We start from the raw sequence: 26507 nt of genomic DNA on the forward strand, positions 1-26507 counted from the left end.
CATCGGCTTTAATAAACGTGCGAAAAGCCACTTTCCTCGGTGTTTTTTGCGGCGGGGCACGTAGGCATGGTCGGGGCAGAAGCAGGAGGGAGTGCAGCCTCTTGCCACCCCCCCCCCCCCCCCCATCCCCCCTCGTTCACGTCCCCGCGGCACTGGCGCTTTTACAGGAGCAGACATTTCACAGAAAGTCGGTGCCACGGGGCGTCCGAGGGCATCGTTACCTCCCTGCCGTACAAACAAAACACTCATCAACTCCGCTCAGCGTATGCCATCGAGAAAAGTCGCCACGGCGCGAACTGGCACCATCTGTCCTGCCATTCTGGGAGACACAGATATATTTCTTTAGACAGGTCAGCAGTTCTTCCCCGGCCAGCCCTGTCAGGTACCTGTCAGGGGAGAAAACCTCTTCATAGTTGCCGCAGTGGGATTCTTATCAGCGGCAGTTCCTCTGCTGACAGGGACCCAGCCTTAAGCTTCCCGCAAATCAGTGTCCTCCAGGGACAGGTAGCTGTCGTTATGAGGGAAGGCCAAAGAATACCGATACCTCTCAGCCCATCAACAAATGATGGGGGGAGCAGAGAAGATCCAGCCCCGAGGAGCCTGAGGTCAATTTCCCAGGGGCTGCCCGAGGAAGGCCAGGCTGGGTTCTGAACCGGGGGGGTCCCTGGCCCCACGGGGGCCCCGCCGTGGCCCCGTGCTGGGGCGGCTCTCCCAGTCGAGCCATCGGACCGGCCCCGCCGCCGCTTCCCTCTCGCGGCGGCAGCAAGGGGGCTGCTGCCCACTCCCGAAGGACCTGAAGGACGAGGCTCGCCCGGCGCCCACGCGTGTCCGGGCGGGAGGGGCGGCGTGCGCGGGGCTCCGCGGCTCTGGGAGGGGAGAGGAGCGTGTGCCGGCCGCCGCCGTGGGGCCGCACCGCGGGGGCGCCGGAACCCCACAGCCGGGCGTTTCACGGGGCTTTCTCTCCAGCGGGTCCACCGCTTCGTGGCTGACCCGAAGCTCCGGACCAACACTGCATCCCTACCGAAGTAACACCCCCCTCCTCCTCCCCCCAATCATTCCTATCTGTTTTCTTTCTGTTCCCCACTAGCTTTCAAAGTTGAGGCACGTTTAGGGAAGCCTGTCCGCCCCACACCACTCCCACCCGACAGAGTATGGAGCTCCCCCCCCCCCAAAAAAAAAAAACAAAAAAAAGAAAAAAAAAACCCACAAAACCAAAACCCCACAAACAACAACAAACCCTCAAAAACACCGTATTTCCAATTTAGAGTTATAGTCGGTGCTAATCCGGGTCAGTTTGTGCCTCTGGCTGGAAAGGCAGAAAGGGAGGATGTAACGCGTTGGGGGGGGGGGGGGGGAAGAGAGGGGAGGGAGGGACAAAAACAAATCTCAAAATAAACAAACAAACAAAAATCTAGCGCACGATCACAATAAAGTGAAATTCCTTTCTACACACCCACAACTTTAGCTCTGGCCGCTGCCTGGGGGGTTTAAATCTTGCAAAGAGAAAGGGGGGCTTCCTGCGCAAAATTACGCCTTCTCCTCTCATTTGTTAGCTGATTCCATCAAAAAGTTCGCTATTTATAGGCTACACACACGAACCTGGAGTAATACAAACCCTCCCGTGTTGTTCCCCTCGCAAAGCGGCCGGTCCTGAAGCGTCTGATCGGGTTTGTGTATGTGTGCGTGAGTGAGAGAGACACATAGAGAACGCTACCGTCAAAAAGGGGAAAGAAGAGCTCAAGCTGAGAGACTTATTAATTGCTAAGAGCTGCTCTGCCACCAGCCATGTGAGTACCTAACAACCATCACCTTTTGCACAGATGGTCAGCGATCAGGCACAGACACTTTCTGCCCTTTTCTTCCTCCCTCCCCTTTCTTTTTTTTTTTTATTCCCCTCATGTCTCCCTCGCTCCCACCCACCTTTTTTATTTTTTTTTTTTTTTTAAGTTTGAGTTTGCACGGCTTATTCCTCCCGAAGAGGAGGAATGAAACGTGGGCGAGCGCGGGGGAGAAAATGTGCCGGAGAAGAGGAAGGAAGGAAGGAGTGGTGGAGGGAGAGGAGGAGGGTTTGTTAAGCGATCGCCTTGTCCCCTGAGTCCGAGCCGGCTGGGAATTAACAACAGCGAGATAACGGAGGTTATATCCCTCCCTCTTCTTCCGCTGTTCTTTTCCCGGAGCGCTTAGACCCCCTGACAATTATTACCCTGGTATCGGCGCGGATAACGAGCTGTGTTCATCAAACCCCATTTGTGGGAATTAAACGGGAAGTTAAAAAAGAGCGAGGATAAGAGGTTTGATCGCTCCACTCACAGCAATGACCGTCCGTCAGTTCCCAGCCTGCTGTGCAGGCAGGTAGAAAGCGCTCGGAGAACAGCCCGGTGCCTCGGGCTGTGCCTGAGATTTTGGAGGGGGGGAACGCCTCGATCTCCGCCGGTCCACGCAACCCCTTCCCCGGTGGGGGCTGCAGCACGTCCCCCGCACGCTTGGCTCCTTTCCCCACGCAAAGTCTCGGCGCTTTTCTGGCAGTCCCCGACCTAGGCGTGATACAGTGCGTGAAATCTAGCCCCACGCAGCGGGCAGGGCACGGCACGTGGGTTTAAGAAATTGCAAGGTTGATTCAAAAGGGGGGAAAATGCAATCTGTAATAGGGAGCATGGCTCTGAAAAAGGTGGGTGTCCTGGTTTGTGGAGGAATGCAGGGCAGGGAGAGTCTTCGCGTGGAAAGGCGGGGTGTGGGCAGAGAAGGCTAATTTGCTCCCAGCATGGAGAGGCGCTTTTCCAAACCAACACTCGAGCTCCAATCACACACGCTCAGGTTAGTGTAGCATTAAATTAACAGGGTCGGGGTTATCCAGGGCATTATACCGTGTGCCCGGGATGTAACCTCTGCTCATTTGTACACCAAGAAGAGAGAGAGACGGAGTTACACCTTGGAAAGCCAAAGAGCACGGTGAGTATCGGTATTTGTTCCTCTCCTCCACATGCCTGTGAACAAAGTTCAAAGGCAGCCGGTGCGTGTCTGGGTTTGGGTCCGCCCGAGTCTCCTGCTCCCCTCCAAGGCTGCAGAGCAGCCGCGTTTGGTGACGGGAGCTCCAGCACAGCCCCTCCGGAGGTCAGCCCTGCCATATAGCAAGAACTTGCGGTATCTTGATTATAACTTTGCTGCTTTATACAGAAAAAAAAAAAAAAAAAAAAAAAAAAAAAAAAGAAGTGACTAAGTGACTTGGATATAGCGCTATTTATAGGTGGCAGTAAAGCCTCCTTTTCAATAAGCAGCCGTGGAAAAGAAGCGTCAGAAAACTGAACTGGCTGCGTTATTGATTCAAGGTTCTGGACGGTCACAGCCGTGGCAGCCAGGTTGGACCTACAAAGTCACGACTCCTCTAGGGTTAGGCAGAGAGAAGAGGGATAAGATCCGTATTTTGCTGACCCCTAGCTTGGACACGATTCATTTCCCAAGCACAAGTATAGGGCACAAGAGTGTGAGATGGAAGACTTTTCCCTTTCTTTCAGGCACGCACACAATACAGGGCACCCGCAGGGCTGAAAGTGGGCCAGGGCTATACGGTGGGTATCAGATCACACAAAGCAGAGGAAAGAAATCTAGTTAAAAATACATTAGTTGAAATCAGAGGACGAGCTTGATTTTTTTTTTCCTTTTTAAACAAAGGTGCACGTTAGAACAAGCTGGAAGCACTTTGTGCCTGACGGAATCCCCCACGCCCATTGGAAATAAAGCAAGAAGCTTGCTCTTTCTTTGCATCTTTTAAACCTTGTTTTAATTAAAATTGCTAAAGTAGGACACCCCGGTGGAAGATGTTTTCAAGTATCCACCTACCTCTGCTGTAAGCAGAATTATTCTCTGCTAAATTGCTTGAAAAGCAAAGTTCTGCCCCACTCCCAGCTTGTTTTGGCACCTACTCAACCTTTCTCCCCCAAATTGCAATCGCTTATGAAAGGCTACTCCATTAGGAAGAAAAGAGAAACCCCAAACAACCAGCAGTAATGAGATGAGTGGACTCTGAGAGCATCGCTTTGCTCTGTGCAGCAGGACAGAAAGCGTCCCTCGAAACTAAAGCCTCTTTTTTTTTTTTTTTTTGAAGTCCCAAATTGGGCGTATCCTTACCTTCCTCCTTTAATTTATTTGATTAAATCATAAAAAAAAAAAAAAAAACCAGACTCATCAACTCCTCGCATTTCCTCACATGTAACCATACGTGAAACCTTTTATATGGAGGCAAGTAATTTGCTTTAGTTAACTAAGGGCACAGGCTGGGCTGAAGTTTCACTCCCCTTCCCAGGGAAGCATTCACGCAAACGCGTGTTACAGCTGAACCTCACACCCCTCATTTGCGAATCTCAGGTTTTTAAACTGTTTGTCTCATTCCTCACCTTTCTCTGATTTCGCTGTTGGGGGCTGCTCAGGGAAGGGGCTTTCGGGACGAGGGGGCAGTTTCCCCGTGGGGTTTAGCGCGACGTAGGGCCGGTTCATGGAGCGCTCAGACTGGTTTAAAATCGGAACCGCTTCTGGACCGCGTCCCGCGGGCATCTGCATCCCTTCTCTGTGCCCTGCTCGCTGCTTGTTTCCACTCCCGATTAAGGACAAGATTGATTTCGCCTACAGGAAGATGAAGTTCTGTTAGAAAAGAAAGAAAGAAACCCTCTAGAAGTTTCTCAGGTAGAGTCCGATTCCCTTCAGTTATTACTGAAGTGAACTGTGTCAATTAACTCTTTAATTTGGAAATGCCTGACCCAAAAAATAACGATGGTTCCCCATCCCTCTCTAAAAGGCAGTCGTAGAATGGCATTTAGCTCGTGCGGTCCCCTGGTAACCTAATGACATGGTTCCTCTCCTGCCCTCTCGAAGCCGTAGTTCGGCTCTCTCTGCCCTTGGTTTCACTCCGAATTGAGCAGCAGGAGTGGGCATCGCTCACGAATTCTGTAAGTGCTTTCGCTGCTCTCCGTCCTGCCCAAACCTTGTCCTCTTCGCTCTCTCTCCGCCCGCAGTCACCAGGAGTTGACACTTCGGTGGGGCTCTCACAACCCGGTGCCACCTGCAGCCACTACAGCATGATGGCAGTGGAAAAAGAATTAATACCCTCGTCCCCAGTAAGAGGGCAGGGGGGTCATAGCAACAGGTAACGAGGACAACTGCGGCTTTCAAAGAGTATTTAATAGAGGGAGCAGGAGTTTTGCGGAAAGGGTGGCATTTGGTAAGCGGGCGTCTAGGGGTGCAAGACCATCCAAAAATGGTGCTTAGTGACACTTTAACAAAAGTTTAACGTTGCTGTGAGGGGAACTGGAGCTCTGCAGCGAAATGGAGAATCTGCTTCGGCTCGCTCGCTGTTTTTTTGTGATCCCCAAAGCCGCCCCGCGGAGCGGCCCCGGCTCTGGGTAGCGTCGGCCGCGGCTGTGGGGTCGGACACGTGTTGCTGTCCCGGGGAGCGGGTCCCCAGGAGTGGCCCTGCGGGGACTCGGCGAGGATGCTCCCGGTGCGGGGCCTCGGGCAGGCGGAAAAGTGGGGGGAGGCGGGGGGGGTGCCTGAGGTACTAAGTTACTCTTGAGGGCACGGCCGCAGTGGGAGCTTTCCAGTCAGACACAAACCAGACTCCGAGCAAGACCTTGTCGGGGGTGTGTGGGTTAAGGGAGGGGAGCCCTCGGCCACCCCAGAGATCCCCCACGGCGGCGGCCGGGGACGCCGCTAGCTGGGGCTCCGCGGGAGAGAGAGGTTCTCGGGCTGTCCCGAAAGCGGGGAGCTCTCCCCTCCCTCCTTTCCTCTCCCCGCCCCGGCTCTTTGTTCTTTGCCCCTTTGTTCTCCTTTCCTCGGCGTTTGCCCTAAGTTTCCAGCGGGGTTGGAGGTGGGGAGGAAAGTTGCTGAAAGCTGAGGAATTACAATAAGTGGATGTCAGAGAGGTAAAAAAAGGTGCGGGGCGCGGGGGGAGACATCCTTCTCAGGCCCATGAGCCATTCCCCAAATTGTGTCGCTTTGTCTGCCTTGCCCAAGGGACCGATGTTTCGCGCCGGAGCCGGGCCGCGCTTGCACTGATGCTGGGGCAGAAAGAGGGTATGGGGCTCCCACGGCCACAGCACAGCCCTGGGGACAGTGCACCCCCTTTTTCTCAATTTGGAAGCATTCCGGTGGGCAACTGTCCTTTCTGGTAGAAAAGGGGAAAAAAAATAATCGGTGAACATATAGTAGTGAGGCGGTACGTGACAGAGGTGAAGGATTTCTGAATGTGCGATTTTATGGCATATATCTTGGTTTGAGTTGCAGAAACCCAGAATGGATTTGGCCTCATTGCTTTCTTTTTGGTGTTCTCCCGCTTGCTCGACAGGACTGTGGTAAAGTGTTGTCAGGAGTTAAACAAGTTGGCACTTACTTTCAAAGCAGATAGAATATCCTCACAGAGCAGCATCACAGCTTAAAAAACAGCTTCACCGTGGTTGAAGGGAGATCATAGAGTATGGTTTGGTATTGACAACAATAATAAAACTTCGCTGGAAAAAGAAAACTTCTTTACTCAGTACAGTGTAGCATAGCCTTATCCTGCCTTTGCTAATAATAATTAAATGCTAGAGAACTACTATCTTATTTTACCTTGCACTAAGAAATCACCGATAACATTGCAAATATCAGCTATCACAGGATTCTTCCCTCTTCCCCAATACATGAAAGCAGGAAAGCAATTTACTTAGGTGAATTAGGAGTTATGAAAGCTGATGTAAAAGGAAGTTTTAATATGGTGCATTGGAGTAGGTCACAAGAGGTTATGAATGGAGCCTGATTTGAGTCCTGAACTCCAGGAGACTTCCTGGACAGCGCTGTTATGCTCCCACATTTATAACCAAGGATATAGTGGCTGAACATAGCACTTTGGTGTTTCTTGAAAAGCTGCATGAATGCAATTCTCAATTTCTTGTAATAAAGGGAATGTCCATAAATATTTATAGCAGCACAATGTAAATTTGCTATTTTTATGTGTGGTGTGATCCTATAAAATTATTTTTTAAAACCCCATTATTTTCACAGTACTCTTGTATAAAATTAAAAAAAGCTAAAATTGTTAATTATAGTGAGAGATAAATTATATATATATTTCATAGAGCCAAATTCCCCAAATTTGTATATGTTTTTCTCATATCAAACAAAACCAACAAAGTATGGAAATTAAGTGAGATAAAATTGGAGTTGACTAAATGAACTTTTTAGATTGGGATTTTTTGTTAATGTGTGTATGCTGATAGGGATCATATCATGCTTGTGTCAGATATTAAACCCCAGGATCAAATTTTTAAATGAAATGGGGCTCGATTTGATGTGATGTGTGGCCTGTTCTTCTGGATTTATTGTTTTCTGATGTTGAGGGGATACAAGCCCAGTGAGAGGTCTGGGAACCTCACAAGTGGAAAATGCAACTTTAGGTATTTCAAGCTGGAAACTCAAACCCAGAAGCTATCCTTGGAAACTTTGATCTTTATTATTTAAGACTGTTGTTGAATGCAATGATTAATCACTAACAGAGCAGAGACAGATACAGGCATTGTATCAGATGCTTTAGTGATAGTTTGATTTTTCTAGTTGAGTGTCTCTTTGCACACAAGTCTACTAATTTATTGCTTAAATCCAGAGGTTGGCAACATTATTTACTATTCTGTTTATAACCCAATGCTCATAATGTGTTGTTGCAATATCCAGGTAAAAATGTTCAGTGCCATTTACAACAAGGAATCTGCCTTAAGCAATACTATAATCAGTAATGGCTAATGTTAGTGAGAGCAACAGTTTCTGCAAATGAATTATTGCTACAGGAGTTAACAAAGGTACAGCTGTAATTGTGTTGAAAACTAAATAAAAGCAGACATCCAAGAAGGAGAATATAAATTTAATTGGAAAAATGGATCTTACAGAATGCTGTGTGTGATCAATAGCAGTTGCTTCTGTCTTGGTAATGATGGTGATTAGAGGACTAAGTGATGTTAGCGTGTACTTGTTCGAATAGAGGGTTTCTGCAGCATGAGAAAAAACATTTCTGACTCAAAAGCATCCACTGAAGAAAGGTTGGTTGTTTCTATTCACATGTTAATTAATCTTCCCTTTTTGCTCACACTTTCTACCGATGTACGTAGATTTTCTTTCCATAGATGAGAAATCTCTATATATTATAATGAAAAACAACACAAACAAAACAAACATCACAACCACAGACAATGCCCTACTACTTCCCTTGGAAACTCTGACATCGAATACAGGCTACTAGATACTGCACGGGATTTCAGAGGGCAAACCTAAACGTGTAAAGACGGTTTGGGATTTTTGTTGTCTTGGGTTTTGGAGCAGAGCACAAAGCTACTGAGTTGTACCAGTTTGCTAAACTACTGAGTTGTTTAAATGAGATGTCAGGCAAGACCTTTTAGCTCTGAATTTTTATCACATTTGTTTGTTGATAAATACTTGAAGCAAATAAGGGGGAAAATGCATTACTTTTGTTTTTACTTCCCTTGCATTTGTTATTATGTCTAAGCAGTTCCAAACAGCATTAGTGCAGAGGAAAATGGCATAAAATCACAATAAGAAGGAAATTTAAAATGAACACTCTCTATTTTATAATAGATACCTCTAAGTATAGGTGTGAATGAATACTGATTCATTTATACAGTTCTTAAATTGAAAAGTCTTACATTTACAACAAAGGTGAACAGCATATCGTACTGCATTTGGCAGATGTTTGTGTGCTAACTTAGGAAAATGGAGAGCAGCGGTCCCCTTGACATCTTTGCAGAAAATTAGATCTTGCCAGAAAGGAAAAGAGAGCATATAATTGCAGGTGTTATGTTGAGAATGGAGGGTTAACAAATTTAATACTGTATTTTTTTTTCTTTTACTAGTTTATCTCAGTCTTAACAAAATCAAAATATTTTTATTTCTTGTAAATGCCTATGTTTTATTCTATCAGTATACCCTTAACAAAACTAAAACCATCTTCAGAATAATGCGTATCTCAGGTTTTCCAATGTTACAAGGGCCTTCTGTGCTTACAAGGTGTGTAAAATTACCACTAGTCACGATAAATAGTGGTATATGTTGGCTAGGATTCAGTCGCTGAATAAATAGAAATTTAGATTATTATTTGTTGTTGTCTGGGGTTTTGTTGTGGTTTGTTTTACTGTTATGTCATGTATGGAAACACCTGGGGCTCATTTCATCATGCAGGTAGGTATAGGAATAGGCTTAGAATGTTGACTGAATGTAATAAATGTATTTGCCGCAAATGCTGGTGAAAATGACTTGTTTCCATCTAGGTATTTGATGCATTTCAAAATTTGTTTTATTCTTAATAAACAGAGTAGTGATAATAAGCTTAGAAACTACTTCTCCATGTTTGTATTCTGTCCCAAAAGGCTTTTTATTCAGAGCACAAAAAGGAGTATTTCTCTGTATTTTCCGAGTGACTCATGACCCTAAGACACAGCACTGGCACAATACATGCCATCTCCCTCCCTCAAAATACTTGCAAGAATAGTACATTGTGGTCTATGCATGGGGTTTTTTGAACGTACATCAGTAATGTATAAGTGGCTCTGACTCTAAGCACAGAGGGGAGAAAAGATGATATTGCAACACAAGTTCATTCTAAATAACTGATTTAACTAAAGATAAAGGCTCCGTTCTGTTTCCATTGCAGTTAACACCAAAACTCTCGTGACTTTGAATAGCTTCCTCTTACTGTTGGGATTGTGGAAATGCTCAGAAATCCCAGCCAGCATTCTGATGTTGTTGTGCAGAAATACATAGAAATAACACAATAATCTTTGTTGAAAGCTATGGTTCCAGGCCTTATTTTTTTTTTTTTAACTGACTTCTACTTAATATTTTTATATTTCTTGCCATGTAGTAGGAGTTTTGCCCCTTCCCCCTCCTCCCCCTGCACCCCTGCCATGGAAACAGCTATCGTGCCTATGAGTGGTATATTGGGTATTTTGTGTTTAACTATTTCCTTCATGCAAATACAGGAAAACTATTATTATTATTCTTATTTTCTCCTCATATCAAATACAAATCCTTACATTCATGGCAGTCTTGGGAAGCTGCCAATGAAGTGTTGCTAAGTTTACCTTCAATTAATGATGACTGTTAAAATGAGTGAGGAACTTACACATTTTCTTCCAGTTAGGAAAATGTTCAAGTAGAACTGAACTAGGTAATTCCATGCATATGCTTATCAGTCAACGCTTTCTGAACAAATTATATCACTATTTAACTTTTTTTTTTTTTACTTAATTATTTCACATTTTTGTGTTTACCAGAAAAGAGTGAGACATCTAAAACATGCTTGAAATTTAGAATTAAAAACATAGATCTTTAAACAAGGAATGAAAATAGTGCAGACTTCTGAATTATGAATTAGAAAGTCTTTTTCCTGTTTCTGACTTGGATTTTATCTGAACAATTTTCTTCCCTCTTCCATCCTTCTTCATCTTGTCCACTTGAAAAAAGTTGGAAGTATTACATATTTTCACAGGATACAGTGTAGTGACTCCTTCATGTTCAAAGGATGCTTGGAGCTCTTAATCTCATGCCTTTGCATCAGTAGAAAGTTCTAGACTGATTGAATCTCTTACATATGGCAAAAAATACAGTAATCCAGTGATGGTTTTCACTGACACATGAAAATCAAAAGATTTTGCAGCTGTACACATACATATACTGCTACTGACATCAGCTATTTCTGGGGTAGGTGGTGATAATGTATTCAGGGAAAAATAGAAATAAATGGAACTTATACTTCCAAATTGGGTGATACCTAATTATTTTATACATACAGTAGATACATTTTTACTTTTTATTTTTCTAATCTGTAACAACATCTATCCAATGGAATAAGTTATATATACACATATATATATATAGAGAGAGAGAGAAATAGAGAGAGAGATATCTATGACACACGTATAGATGTGTGTGTGTGTGTGTGTGTGTGTTTTATATCACATCACAGCTACGGAAAAATTTACTCAAGGAGACAAACTTGTTTTAAAGGAAGTGTCATGTAAAAGAGGAACTTCAAGGGTCTGAAGCTGTCTGTCTTGGTAGAATGAAGAAATTATTGAAACTGTAGCATCCTACCTTCCTTAAGCATAACTCCATTTAGGTAAGGAAGGATCACCAGTAACAGACCCATGTAAGTGAGAGTGCCCATAGTGACTGAATTATTTCTGAGTTCCTTTACCCATTACCTAGGCTAATAAATTTTCAACAATATGTCACAATCAAAATTCTTTAAGAGGAAAAACATGCAATAGAGTCACTGTTTAAATTATGGTGGTTTGGGGTTTTTTTTGATTGTTTGTTTGTTTTGTAGCAAGCAGCATTCATTGAAAAATATTCAAAGTGGGAAGGAAATAATCAAGGGACTGTGATAGGACTGGCATGGGTGTTTCCTGACCTAGTAGAAGATGCAGACCGAACCAGTTGTCATTGGAGTGCTAATATCTTTAGAACCACATTGAAGTTCATCTGATCTGTAAGTTTGGCATCACATCCACTAAAATTGCTTAGATCCATGTTCCACAGTGTGGAACTTCTACAACTGTGCCTAACTTTTATGAGTGGTTTATTTTGATCCTATAGTTTAAAATGTTTGGGTACAACAGACATGGTAAACCTGTGATTGATTGTAACATCTGCCATGTAATGAGTGAATTTTATCTATTCATCAGGGGAGTATCAAAGACATAACTTTTACTTTCATGTAAGGAAACTGGGGCACAGAGAAAGACGTGACTCCCAGAAGCCCAAGTTCCCAATGATATGTTGGTGATGGATTTAGGAATACAGAGCAGGTTGCACACACCTGCTGCATGTACATTGCAGCCTCATAAAGCACATGGATTTTGTGATGCCTTCATAAGCTACTAAAGCCTTGCTCCAACCATCTCCTCAAGAGCTTTGTGACACTTTCATTTAGTGGCAATGCTTCATTCATTAAATATTTATAAAGCTTATACCTTATGGTTACCTGTATGAGTATTGGAAGACCTGTTTGTCTTTCCAGTACCCACATCATTTATTGAATGTTAACCACTGCATTTGTAAGTATATCAGCAGAATTACCTGAAAACAGTTGGAATTGCTCTTGCATAGCAATGTGTTGCACTGAAGCCACAGGGAGGAAAACTAGCATCCCACATTGTACATCCTCTGCTACAGTGTAAAGCTGAGAGAGAAAAAATGAGGCATAGTGGAAAACAGTGAAGGGCCTTTTTTAATTCGGCTTGTACCTGAAGAATTATCTCAAGAAGCAGCATATACTGCTGGAATTGAAGAAATCGTTTCTGGATGTTAACTCTGGGTAGCATACCACCCTGGTAACTTAGATAGTGATGTGATATTCTATCTGCACAGGTAGGAATGTGGAGCAACAGTCTCCTACCAACTAGAAATTAATACACCAATCTATTAAAAAATCATTATTCATACAAAAGAGGCCAAAAAAATATTAATTGTTTCAGGTAATATCGTGTATCTTACCATGCATCAAGCTGTAACAAGTAAGGATTAGGAATATGTTTTTTTTATTAACAGCTATTAAAATAATTAACTGGATTGTGGCCATGGTTCTTCCTCTGCAGTCTTAACTGAACACCCAAGTCCCATGGGCTCAGAGCAGGGGCTGAGACTGTGGCTGTTCTGGTTGTGTGCAAGCCTGATACAAACACAGGGGGCCAAGTATGGGGATCACTGAAGTTCTCAGGATGGCTCCAGAAGGACTTGGATGGGGTGTTCATGAGACAGAGGCTCTACTCAGCAGAAATTTTGTAGCAAAATATTATGGTGAAGTCTCCTAACTAGTAAAATTAATCTAATGTAATGAACTGTACCATAGTACAGTGGAAAAAAAAAAAAAAAAAAAGTAAAAATTAAGTAAAATTGCCCTTGTTGAAATAATTGAATAGAAATAACAATGGACAGAACTAAACTCTTGGTAGCATATATAAAGAATAGTATTAGTCAGTTGGGAAAAGCTGGTTTGATATCAGAATCAGTAAAATCCGTCTCCCTGAAATTTCTTTTAATTCTTCTGTAAGTAAGATAAAAACTAGCTTCAGTCTAAGGGAACTTCAAGAATGTGTCCACCAGTGATGTTTTCTGTATGCCTGGTAGCATGCAGGTGGACACAGACACTAACACACCCAACAGCCAAATAATAAATTCTCAGTCGTCTCAGGGGAGAATGCAAAGGGGAACATGGAGATGTTTGCAAGGGAAGCAGCTCCCTGACGTTCGCTTCTCCCTGCTTATCCCATTGGAAGCCCATTTGGCAGCTTGGGCTCGGGTCCTGCCACACCTGGTTGGACACCAGCTCCCTCCTCCCCTGGGCAAGATGGCAATGGCAGATGGCTGTCTGTCCGTCCTCTTTTTCTTCTTCTTTTTTGTTTGTTTGTTTGTTTGTAGCTGCCATCCGAGCAAAGGGGTAACACACGGAAGGCTGAACCCTTTTGTGACCTGTTCGGGGCTGTGATTGTCTAGCCCAAAACTGAAAAGACAGTACTCTGCAGTGGGTCTCTTTGTTTTGGTGAAAATGGTTCAAACTCTGCCACCCAACTACAGAGCAGATTAAATGGCTGGCACTATTTTGAAGAATCTTTAATTTTCTATTTCATTATATACAAGCAGGTGTATACAGATCTGGGGACTATCCTCTGTATTCCTTCCTGAGCCTTCTAAAATGACAAAAACAAGACCAAAAATTACCCCTCCTTTACTAAACATTTATAAAAACCAACTGTCCTGGTTTTGTTAAAAACAAGACCAGTTTTCTTTTAGTGAATTTTTCCTTTCAGCCAAGTTCTTCTAACTAACTGTACTTTTCTGAATTTTTGCCTGCATGTTTTTTGGACACTGGGCTCGACCTAAACCTTGACACCACCAACAAACAAACAAACCCAACCAAAACCTACTAGATTACAAATTTTTAATAGAGATTTAGATAAAACACGCCACGTTGTCTTAGATATGACAAGGTTTCTAAAGCTTAACAAACTTCACGTTTGTAAGCTATTAACTAACTGTGATTCAGTAACACAATGGAAATATCATAGTTACAAAGGAAATAAACAACTTACCTCCTTGGCAGAATTATCATTACCCTGTGCGTAGGAAAAGCCTCCTTAGCTGGCTGCCTTTGCTGCAATTACTGGTGTTCTTTCTTCCCAGGATATCCTGTTGTTTGCTGTGCTCCCTTTGCAATTTTTTTCATAAGTTTTTTGGATGCAGGAACTTTATCTGACGAAATGTTTTGTACAGCACCTAATAAAATTACCTTCTTACCCTGAACAATGCTACTATGCTGTAAATACCTAACGAGAACACATCTCTGGTAGCATAAACCTGGAGCAGTTATCCTAAGTTTTGTAGAAATTGCTCTGCATTGACACTGGGGCAACTTGGTTGGGCCTGACTGCAGCAGGTCTCTTCCCCAGCCTTTTGCGGCATGAGAGAAGGACCTGGTGCTATTTTGGCACTTATTTGTGCAAAAAGTTGAGCACTCATAATCCTGCTAACGTCAGCAGACAAAAGCACGTGGCTCCTGGCAGCAGCAAGCCCCACTAATTCCTGTGCTGCCCAGAAATTAACTTCAAGAGTCTCAAAACTGTCATTAAAATTCAATTGTTTCCCTTCACGTTTAGGCATCCGCCCACAGAAAAACACCCATCATGTAACTTTGCCCTCTCTCCTTGGGGGTGGTACTGGGAGATGAGCTCATGAGGAGGACTGGAAGGTTGTAGCACTAATGATGACTGAAAGACAGAGGCAAGAAAAAGAGCTTACTTTGTTGTCCTGAAGTTAAGCAGTAATCTACATGGCTCCGACACTGAAATACATAATAATGTGGTTATAGGATTTCATTGCTAAAGATTTTGCATTGGTTCAGTTTCTGTCTTGGCTATAAAGCTATTTACAACTTTTTATTTTATTGCTGTTGATGTATATGACTAAAATATAATGAAAAGATGCAATTTCTCATTTTTGATTAGAAATTGAAGATAGATGCCCAGCTAGCACAAATTGGTATGACTTCACTGATTTTGAGAGCTATGTCAGCTTTCACTGGCTGCATGTCTCATTTCTAGTTTGTGGCTCTGACCAGCTAACTACTGAATAAGGCTTCACCATACCATGACATTCATATATAGTAGTGGAATTCAGGGCTCCAACTGAGAGTAAGCAGTTAAATGTAAGTAACTGCACTGGTCTGTGGAATAACATCTTTCCACTTTTCTCATCATTTTCCATCATGAACAAGCGGATTAAACCTGGGGGACTCTCTCTCCCACCAGCCTCTTGGTCACCTGCTAAAGGCTGGCAGATGTAAGAGGAACGATGGGTTCAGTATCAGCACATTTCACTTAGGGTTCTAGAAACAACCATCTCTAATGCAAACCAAATGAGCTAAACTACAGGGAGTGTTTCCAGCTGGCTTTACAGGGCTGTGAATGCAGCCTGGGAACCCATGGTCCAACAGGCTTCCTCACCCTGAGTGATGCTAAGAAAGTCCTCCCTACATGGTTCTGTACGCCGTTTTCTACCCACATCGGTCGCATCTTTGCAAGTGCAGCTTTTTGTGCGTGCCTGGGGATGTACTTATGCATTTTGAAAAGTCAGAAGACTCACTGAACTTTTAAGGCCGGATAACGTCAATGTGGTTCAAGCAGGGTCTAGATGGAGTTGAGGCAGTTGTCCTTCAGTCCAAAGTAGTTTAAGATGTGATATTGATCTATTAGTCCTTTGACTTTACATGCCAGGTGAAGTTCTGCAAGCTCAGGGAAGACTTAATTCATACAAATAGTGTTGGGGTTTCATAATAGAGTGTCACAGGTGCTTTCTTCTCAACTGCAATAGTACCAGTTCCTCTCTCTTTATATAAAACATATCAGTTAGATAATTCAAGTTCAGGGATGAAAGGTTTCATGTTTCCTCTTCTTCCAGTCTATAAACTATTCTATATATAGGCTGCCGCTTCTCTTCTTTTTGAAGCCCTACCATCAGTGTTTAAGGTTATTCAGGCCACAGAAAAGAAACAGTAGGGAGCATGACTGTAGCCTCCTGTAAGAACATTGAATTATGTGGGGCAATCCGGGATCTCTGGCTTCCAGAACTCCTTTAGCACTTATAGATTAAGAATAAAACACATTAATGAGCTTTTGAGAATTCCTGAGATATGACCTGAACCATGGACAGAGTCTATCTGCCATTAAACATAATACCTTATTGGCAGCCATCACTCTTCTGTAGCCTTTGGGATCTGTTTTGGAAAGGCAAGAGGCATTTTGGAAATCTTGTAGTCACTATCATTACATCCAGGAATCAGGCCCACCACATACTGGTTTGTACCTGTACTTTCCCCAGTACATTGTACGTACTTTGCACATAAGCACAGTTGTTTAAGCGCAGACTGTTAAATCATTGGTTATTTTAATATTTGTGTAGCATGTGAAAGGGAAAGGGTTTAAATTCTGTTTTTATTTCAAATACCTGTCTTGGCAGTTACACAATCCATAGTGTTTTGTTGTTTGTTTTTTTTTTCTTGGAATGCAATGTTTGTGACTGACATTAAAATGAGAGGAGCAGATGTCAGATATGGCTGAGCAGGTTCTAGAGTTGGTCTGGACTGGGTTAGCCTTGCACTGCAGCCAGCTGTCAAGGGCATCTGGAAATGTGCCACTTAGCACTGTACAGTTTTGTCTGCTACGTATACGCAATATTATTACTTGCTGATGGCAGTTTGGCAACTTTTGTCTATATCAAGCAAGCCAAATTCTGATCCCTTTGCTACTTCTCAGTTCAAATTCCTCTGACAGTAGGCTTGATTCTTGTTAGAAGACAGATTGCAGAAGCTAAAAGGTGAGTTTGCTTATTCTGAGCAGACTTGGATCCCATAGTAGGTGAGGGCCCCACCCTGAATCTCTGATAAATTAACTTTTTAACGTTGCATTACCGCTAGTGTACAAGCCAAATGTCTATGCAGATATTTATGTTCCAAGAGCCAAATGCAAGCTCATTTTTTTCTTCTGACTTATGTTATGTTTTACAGACATGAGTAACCCATGCGGGATGTCTTTCCCACAGAGTAAAACCAATGTAAATTCACATGACTCAGGGATTTGTTTCAATGTTCATATATAAACTCTCATTAGAAATGATAATGCTTGAAGATCAAAAGAAAAGTACACTCACTTGTATTAATGTTTAATGCATAGTTCACATTGTTAGAACAAAAACCAAAACAGTCAGCGGTTGTTATGACAAATATTAAACATTGGCACTACTAACCAATTCCCATAGAGGATCCTTCATTTCATTGTACTGGCCGTATGCTGAGATTTCCTTTTGGCGTGTGTTGTGCCACCCTCTCGGAGATTTAAAGATGTGCTCCTCACTGGGTGAGTAATTCCCCTGCAATGACAGGAGTGGGGGAGAGCCGGGACACCCCACTGCCGCAGGTGGTTCTAACATTCAGAGACCTCTCAGTGGAAGTAGAGGGTAAAACAATCTAATCCAATTGTTTATACAAATAGGATTTCAGACCAGGCATACTCCTATATGGTCCAAAACTCTCACTGCCTTCGATCTTAGTCTAGTTGGAGCCGTAATATTAAAACTAGACCCATGGTCAAAGTCACCCAGCATGACAGAATTCAAGAACTTGACTTCTTGTTTTATATTTACCTGTGGTTTACCTTCTTGAGTAAATGTTTACTTTCTTACCAGAAAGCTTCTTACTTAAATGAGCAGGTTTGGTGTGAGGGAAGCGGACATGAAATCCATTCCCTATATCCTCAACCAGCACCAGCACAGGAGAACAAAGTCATGCTGATAATCACAAACCCACTTTAGGAATGAGAAATTTACGTGTGGCCTCATTGCCTGTTACATGGAGTAGCAGAGCTACTTCATCTGCATAAGGGACGATCCCTGTGTACCCCTTGCCCTCCCACATTACAGCCTTTCACACAAAGTAGGAGTTGGGGTTTTTTAATCTTGGTATTATTTATTGGCTTTTCCCATGTAAATGTTTAAAGGGTCAGCAATCTGTATCATCAAGCTTTTATATTTGTGTTTCTTTAAAAAACAAAACAACAACAACAAAAAACAAAACTAGGTGACCTTATAGACTTTCTTTCTCATCTAGCGTTTTTTTGTTTGTTTTTTCTTTTGTTTCAGGTTATTTCCCCTTCCCTGGAAAAAAAAAAAAAAAAAACCAAAACAACAACCATCCCTAAGTTTAAAGTTTAGGAGTCTTAATTCCTGTCAAAGAGCCACCTCTCTTCCCAGGGAAGTCTGTGGCATAGAATGAGACTGAATGACATCTGTCGAACTTTCTGCTTGGCACAAAGCCATAAAAAAAGAAATTGTACTTTCTGTACAAACTTTCCTGTACACCAGCAGTGATACAATACACCCAATTCAGAGAAGAGTAGCTGTAGGTTACCCCTGATTCAGATCTCTGCAAGTTCTCTATTCTGAAGGTGCCTTCTGAAGGCCCTGTTGTTCTGCAAACCCTTCTGTGCAAGTCTGAGAGGATCCTCATTTGGGAACTAATACTGTGCTTACAAGGGGTGCTATTGCTTTGAATGGTACACAGTCAAAGTACAAAGGGATCATGGGTATTTAAGAGGACAGAGCAGAGCTTTGTTTTTTGTTTTCCTTTTGTTTATAACAACCCACTCAAAATATTTACTATTGGGAAGCTGATATTTTCTCCAGTAAATAACCTATTATCCACTTTAAGGCAGTTGAGAGCATGCTCAGAGTATATACTGGTTGCATTGTTTATTTTTAGTGGAGTACACATGGCATTGCTATCCTGGAATTGATCATAAATACATAGATGTTGTGGAGTTTTTTTGAGAAAGAAAAATCTGTGATGAATTAAATATGCTTCACAGGGAAAGAAGTAGGTCAAATGTTGGCTAAATTAACCTCATGTTATACAGAAAGATTAAATTCTGTTGTTTTCACCTATGGAACTTTGGACTTGTCTACACACCAAATTATTCCAAAACACCTATTAGGTACACTACGGTAATTACTTTTGACTAAAACCATGTGTAGACAAATATTATGCCATCATAAGAACTAACTTTCTTGGATTATCTTAATCCACTTTGAAAGTGGATTAAGTGAAACCAGGAAACAACTTTGGTCACTCCAGAATGAACAAGCTATCTGAACACAGTTCTGCTCTACACTCACATCCAACCTTATTCCAGCATAATTTTCCTGGGCTGAGAGGCTCTTAGGATCTATCTACATAGCAAATGAACGTGTGATTACAGACATACCAACATTTCCTTTACTGTCACTGGCATGAGTAACAGCAGTAATGAAAGATGGTAGCAGAGACTTCAGTATAGCCTATTAACTGGAGCATATATGCAGCTGATTGTGAACAGCCTCTGCTGAAATCCACCTCATCACACCCCCACTTCAGATACAACTCACGTCCCTTAGACTAATACCAGGGTTGGGAATGCCTCTCTGCATCTCTGGTGTGTACGCACACCAAAAATTGCATATGCGATAGGACTGTGCAGCTGAGCTAAATGGAAAACAGGTGAATTTAACTTCAGAGGTTAATCACATTGGAGAAGCAGCATGGCTCACACATTTTTAATATACACACCTTTGACAACCAAATAAAGTGTCAGTTGTGTGACTGCAAAGGCCAAATTAAATATGCTGCAGACAAGCACAATTCAGTTGATTTCACTAGGGCTGAATTGGCTCCATAGGTGATCTTGCTTATTTGACTAATACTTGTTTTATTGCCTATCTGGTTATTTATTTTAATGAAATTAATGCATTTTAATGCTCCTTTAAGTGCATTCCAAAAATAGCAATTTGATTAACTAATTCACTTTTAAAAGTGTGACAGTCACAAGTAGAAATCTCCCTGTTAGCTGAGGTATGGAATAATTGCAAGTAGCATCTTGGGTAGTTATGCCATACCCTTCATCCTTTCAAACAATTCCCCACATCAATCAGAAGAGCCTCACTTCAAAATGAATGGCAAAACATAGACAACAATCAAGCTGCACACAGTGCTTTTCAAGTCTACCAAAAATATGTATCAGTAATGTAGTCTGCTCACTGGTGAGACAGTATACTTAAGACAGGTAAGAATTTAGCCTAAAAGCAGTTCAAAACAATTCCAAAACAGAAACATGAAACCAACTAGTCTTTCTAGTCAAGCCAGAAAGCATCTTGAGTAGCTTGGGTTAAAAAAAAAAAAAAAAAGCTTTCAGTTTCAGGCTTCTTAAAATGACACTTGAACTGTACTATATTCCAAGATGGATTTATTTTTTCCCTAACTCTGTTTTCCTGTTGCAACAGACGGTCTCACCACTTAAAAGAAGGTGTGGTTGAGAGCAGAGAGTCCAGTAACAGACAAGGTGTACACTAACTTCTCCCTGACTTTATCTCCTTCTAAAAACTGAAATAGCAAAACTTGATTAGTAACAATATTAAGCAAAGGCAATTTTCCCTTTTATTATATTTAAATGAGGAAAAATGAAAGTGTAAATGCTAATATTAAGGCTGAACAGAGGCAGTTGCAAAAAATGGTTTCGTTTCAGCCCTGCTACATAATCCCTTCATGAACTTCACTGTGCTAGTTACATGTGTATCAAGAATGTTGTAACTTGTTATTAAAAGAGGTGCTGCAAAGCACAACACACAAGAGGTAAACTTGACTTTGGGTGCCACTGGGATGCTCTCTGGTCACTGAGCAGGTGTTGTGGTGTTTCAGCAGTTTGGGATATTAACACTGTGTATATAACAACTGGTCTTGAGCTCAAGAGGCACTTAAGTCTGAGCTCCCAGGGATAGTTTCTTGGTGAGGCCTAATTCTGGAAATACTTTTGCATGTGAGTTAATCCACTATGTAAAAGGTCTCCTGATTTAAGCAGGGCCACCGTGTAGACTTACAGGATTTTCCTTTTTAAAGTACAAAAACCAAGGGAAGAAAATGCAGGTGGTTTGCCAGCCCCTGCCATTACTCATAACAACGGCTCACAGTGTGCACAGGGGTCACACTGACTTCGGTGCTGCCCACAGGCCTGAGCTCGCTTGCTGTTTTACCGTAACACGTCCAGCTTTCAGAAACAGGTGCTCCGCAACCCTGGGAAGAGAGGTGGTTTAAACACCCGTGCTTAAATCCTGCCAGGGTTTGTGCGAGCCTTTGCTCTCCTGAGCAGCGACGCCATTGTGCCCAACCACGGCCGTGCCTCCCTCGGCCCCGCGCTGCGCAGCCCGCGGGGAGGACGGGTGCACCCCAAATTCAACCCAGTGCCATAGCAATCTGTGCTCCGGGGGTCCCCCCTCCCACCCCCAGCCTTCCCATGCAGAGAGAGGCTTGCAGATTTGGGGAGGCGCGGCGCCGGGCCTGCACGGCAGCAGCGTTACTCCTCGCCTGCCTTCCTCCGGCTTGCATCGCGGGGCTTTTTTTTTTTCTTTGTAATTTTTTTTTTTTTTGAGGTGTGTCCCCCTCCCCCCCCCGCTCGGCAAATGGCCTGCTGGAGCCTGGCGGCGTGCGCGTGCCTGTGTGTGTCCCCGCGTCCCCTGGGCGATGTGTCCCGTCCGCCGCATCCGGGCTGCCGGGGGGTGGTACCCCCTCCCCGCCCCCCGTTTTCGGTAGTTGCTTTTTGAGGTTGGGTTGTTTTTTGGTTTTCGTGTTTTTTTTTTTTTTTTTCTTTTTTTTTTTTTTTTTCCAGGTGGGACTTGGCGGTGACCGGTGAGGCTCGCCTGGCACTGAATGTCACCCTGAAGGTAAAATGAAAGACAAAAAGATGAACGCATGCCTGCGCCCCTCGGCCGCGCCGCCGCCGCTTCCCCGCGCCCGCCGGCGAGCGGCCGCCACCATCGCGGAGCGGCAGCCCCCACCGCGCCCCGGATTTCCTGTCCCGGCTTTTTATTATTTTGGTTAAAAAAAAACCAAAAAAAAACCCCCAAAAAAACAAAAAACGCATGCAAAAGAAACGTGCACATACCCGGTAACGAGCCCAGGAAAAACCCGGCCGCTTTCCCCTTCTCCTGCCAAGTTATCATTGAGAAAACAGACAGGCGGCGTGACGTCCCGGGTCAGGCCGAGTGCGGACCGGCGCTACCAAGGCGGCAGGGAGGCCCGGGAACGCCGCCGGGGCCGGGCCCGCGGGGACCGGGGCCGCCGCCGCTTGCCTGCCGCCGCTGCCCTCTCACCGGGCCGCGTCCGCCGCCGCCGCCCCCTCCCGCGCCCCCCGCCTCGCCGCAGCGGCACCGCACGGCCTGCAGCCCGCCGGCGGCTCCCCCCTCGCCGGCGGAGGTCGTGGGAGCCCAGTTAAAGGAGGCGTGTGTAAAGATTTTGCAATGTCCCTGCATGGTGTTGTAGACTTTCCTAGCAAAGAAACCGGCTTCGGCTTCTTTAAAATCCCTGACGACTCACCTGATTAACCTGCCTGCGGTTCTGAGCTGACCAGGTAAAGCGAGCCCCCCCCTCCCCACCCCGCACCTCTGCGAGCTGACATTGCATCGGGGGCATGTTTTTGCTTGGAGACGAGCCGCTGCCAGAAGCGCTCCCCCCCCACCCCATTCCACCTTCAGACCTTGCCAATTGCACTTGCTCAGAGTCATCTCCCCCCGCCCCCCCACCCCCCCAAACATCAGCTTCGTAAAAAGCCGCACAACAGCACCGGCCGCCCGGGGTTTAGTGGTTCTCGTCTCTCGGACAATTATTTAAAATTATTAGTCCGGGGTGGGGGGGGAGGGGTGAAGGGAGAATGATTTTTTTTTTTCTTCTTTTTTTTCTGCTAACAGATCCTCCCCCAGCAGGTTTTGTCCTCCCCCCTTGCCCAGGGTCAGGAGTGCCGGGGAAGTGACGAGGCTTTAGTCAGCAAGAGTTTGGGGCCGGGGTCCCGGGGTGGCTCTGGCGGTTACAAGGAGGGAAGGAGGACCGGACTCTCAAAGCCGTTTGCAAGGCGCGTGTGATTGTCGCGACTGCTGCCCATGTCGCCCTCCCTCCTCCGGGGTGCCCTTTCGGGAGCCCCGAAGTGTCCCGGCTGCGGCGCGGCCCGGGCAGCGGCGGGGCCCGCTTGGCCCAGCAGGGGGGGGCGCGTCCCCGTCCCTCCCCCGCCGCCCTCTCCTCCCTGCAACACTTCTGCGAGCGGTTGGCGGGAGCCGAGCAGGCCCGGTGGGAGCCCTGCACGCCGGGCGGGGGACACGGCTGCCGCTGGGTGCTGCTTCCCCGCTGTCCCCGGCAGGCTGGAGCGGCGGCGTGGACGCACTTTGCTCTACCGGTGCCGTCGTGTCAGGACCCGGGGACACGCACACACAAAGGCAGCGGGGCCGTTCACACCCCAAATGCGAAAGGGCGAAGGAAAGTGTGGAAAGTCCACGCACTGCGTGCTCTTCTTGATACTTCACCTTCCCGGCCCCCGGTTTGAGGCGTTTAGAGAAGTGGTTGCGTGTGGGGAGCTGAATGTGACCCGGTTGCGAGGAAATTTATTTATTTATTTATTATTTTCCCCTGAGCGTTAATGCTATGAAGGAGCGAGTGGTCTGGACGTATATTTTGAAGTGCTGCAGGGGAAGCACTCTGAGTACTTGGTCTAGTTCGTATGTTTCTCTTTATACCAGAGAGGACTGCATTCAGGAGATGACTAAATAATGGGGGAGGCAAGGAAAAATGAGTAGAATATGAAGGACTGCTAAATGAAGGTGAATGGTAGTGTGGGAAGGCAGGCTCTGAGCAGCTTGGCTTTCTCTCCTGTAATTGCTAACCCCCTCAATATCTTCCCGCCCCCAATCCTGTATTTTCATACTGTTAAGGAGACTCTGACAGCAAACATAACCCAACAGAAAAAGAAGTGACCCCCCCCCGCCACTTCAGCCTATCATCATTTGTGGCCAGGAGGGAAATCTGAATGCCCTTTGTATAAAACCACTGAAGTTTTAAGCATTTATTAGTGCCCGGTCTCAAATACAAAGTGCAAAACTTGCCTGATACATTTTGGTGCTACTTCTCTGTTTTATTTCAGAGGACAAAATGTTCTGTTGTAGCATACCTACCGTCGCTTTCAGAATGGGAGTAGTTTACAATATAACCTACATTAGATTATACATGGTGCGTGCGTTGCATTTCCACTGAAAATAGCCAAAGACTTAGAATGACGAAGTGACTCATGTGGTTATGATCTTCCTTGTCTTGAGAGCATCAAGGTAGCTGTGGTTCTGCATGCTGGAGGGGGGCAGGGGGCTGTGATGTGGGGGGTTTCTTGTCTGTACTGGGAATCTGGCAGGTCTCCTTTTAGAGGACTTTACAGTTTAAAATGTGCCAGGGGCAGGAGAAGGTAAACACGACATTCAGTGTGCTCATTATCAAAATAAGGAAAACAAATCGATTGCATTAACTGTGTCTGCAGCATCACAGTTATTCCACAGTATTTTGTCAGAAATTAAAAGGTTACCACTAGAGTACTATATCCCTATCTCGAGCCTGGCACCACTTATTACTGCAATGGTATTTCAATATTAAGTGATCTTAGAGATATTTCATCTTTCATTTTGAATCCTGAATTTGAATCAGCATTAGGATGTCAGGGCTGTGAGATAAGGTATAACAAACTAAGTAGACAGCTGAAGGGCTCCTGGTGAAGGTGTTGCTGAGAAGGATATCTTGGGCCGTTCGCAGTAACCTTGTTTACGGGGACGTTTCAATTGCAACCTGCATTTCAGTGAGAGGCTGGCTGGACTAATGCCTGTGTGTCTGAAACCCATCACAAATGTCTCTTGCACTCTAAACCTTCTCTCTGTTTCCTTCCATGCTCACAAAAACTTTTCTGGAAGGTTAGGATGATTTTCTGATATGAAAATGAAGATGTTTTCCTAAGAGGAACACTGCTCTTTGAACTCGTGTACATTAGCAGCAAAGTATTCATGAGGTTTGATTTTTTTTTTTTTGGTTCTCTGATGTGTCAGGATCAGTAGTTACACCAGTCTTTTTAACTTAATGTATATGGCTTTGATTTATTATATTTAAGTCTTGGTGGTTTTGAATGTGTTCTGCAGCACATGAAGTCGGTTCAAGTCAGAATGTGAAAAGATGCGTATTACAATGAGGAACAGTTTTGTAGTGATCTGCTAATTTTTTGTTTTCTTTTCCTAAAGCTGTTCCAGGAAAATCACGTGCTTTTAGTGAGTGGGTGCTAAATGCCAGCAGCCACATTGATGAAGAAAAATGCTGTTGAAATACTTTGGAATAATAAATAGGATACGTAATGGTCAACCACAAGATAAAAATTTTACACAGTGTTTTTATGGCTCTAAATTGGCTGCATTGTAAACCAAGCTTGCTACTCTATTAAGTCATCAGAGTTTTCAATTATTTAAGATTTCTAGTCCAGCTATCTAATATAGTCTTCATTGTGCATATCAGAAAATTATACATAAGGTTGTAATTCCTTGTCATTCGTATGTGAGGGCTTTGTTGTAGATGGGGGTTTAATTTTGACTTATCAGGACAAATATTACAAAGCATGCACACATAAAAATGATATGGAAATAGCCCCAGTCCTGTGAAATGGGGATAGTTATGGCACTGAAATGTACCTAATACAATTTGAGATCCACTCACTGAGAAACCTTGACAGTATCTGCCTTGCAGGTACCGTGCATTTGGAAATACTCTATCTCCATTTAAATGCAGATCTTCAGTTTTCTCCAGGGGGCAGTTGGCGAATCTTTCGATTGAACCACTGGTACTAGAAAAACTAACTGAAGATTTACCCATGAACAAGAGACCCTTTCAAGTCTGCCTTTGTGAAATAATGATTATAAAATTTCCTAATATCTCAAGTTTATATTGATTTTGAATGCCTTTTCAAAAGTCACACTAAAGGAATAGTGCCTTTTACTCAAGGTAGGCCAGTGCCTGAATGCTTGTTTAACAATCTTTAGAGAGATAACCATAACAAATATGTTCTTTGTTTTTACATGGGTATTGTGTTTGCATGTGAGTTTCCTCAAATGGACAGACCAGTTTTGCTTTGATTTTGACCTAGATTCCTCCTGATTATTCCTATACAGCTAGTACCTGCTTATTTCCCGCTGTGAAAATAGGAGAACAACTGTTGATGCTATCTAGTTGGGGCTGCATGGGCAATAGGCACGCACGTCCAGTGATCTCCCCTCCTCCTCCTCCTCGGCTTCATTAGTAACAGATAAAACAAGCGCTGCAGTCCAAAGAGGGTGCAAGCCAATATTTCTTCTCCTGTGATTTTTTTGTTCCTTGAGGGTTTGATTCAAAAGGAAGACAGAAAACAAAACCACAACTGGGGGGAATGAGTGAATTCATTTCTGTTTCCAGATTTTGTACACACATTTTGCACACTTGTAGGGATGAACAGGGCTATGTTTTATTTGAAAAAAGTCTCAGATCCAGCTTACTCCATATTCGCTTGAAACTCAAAGCCAGT

General features: G+C 44.1%; 1 protein-coding gene and 1 long non-coding RNA gene across 8 annotated transcripts in view; one reads left to right on the top strand and one right to left on the bottom strand.

Moving 5' to 3' along the window:
- The first annotated feature begins 1767 nt into the window (after positions 1-1767).
- Positions 1768-26507, top strand: part of ESRRG (estrogen related receptor gamma) — a 404778-nt gene continuing 380038 nt past the window's right edge. For 2 of the 7 annotated variants that reach the window (XM_082049944.1, XM_082049954.1), the window contains exon 1: positions 22416-22514. Coding sequence is in view for 1 of the 7 variants with exons in the window: in XM_082049951.1 (XP_081906077.1) it covers positions 1786-1787 (2 nt within the window). In the remaining 6 variants the exon portion in view is untranslated. Of the gene's footprint in view, positions 1788-22415; positions 22515-26507 lie in introns of those variants that run through there. The other 5 variants (XM_082049951.1, XM_082049949.1, XM_082049952.1 and 2 more) reach the window with 5 other exon arrangements.
- LOC309437909 lies at positions 17192-22154 on the bottom strand. Its single transcript, XR_014183676.1, has 3 exons — positions 22050-22154; positions 20989-21181; positions 17192-17454 (listed from the first exon to the last, which is right to left on the bottom strand). It is a non-coding gene; the product is annotated as an uncharacterized lncRNA (long non-coding RNA).

Source organism: Streptopelia decaocto (genome assembly GCF_964273445.1).
Source record: "Streptopelia decaocto genome assembly, chromosome: 3".
Lineage (NCBI taxonomy): Eukaryota > Metazoa > Chordata > Aves > Columbiformes > Columbidae > Streptopelia > Streptopelia decaocto.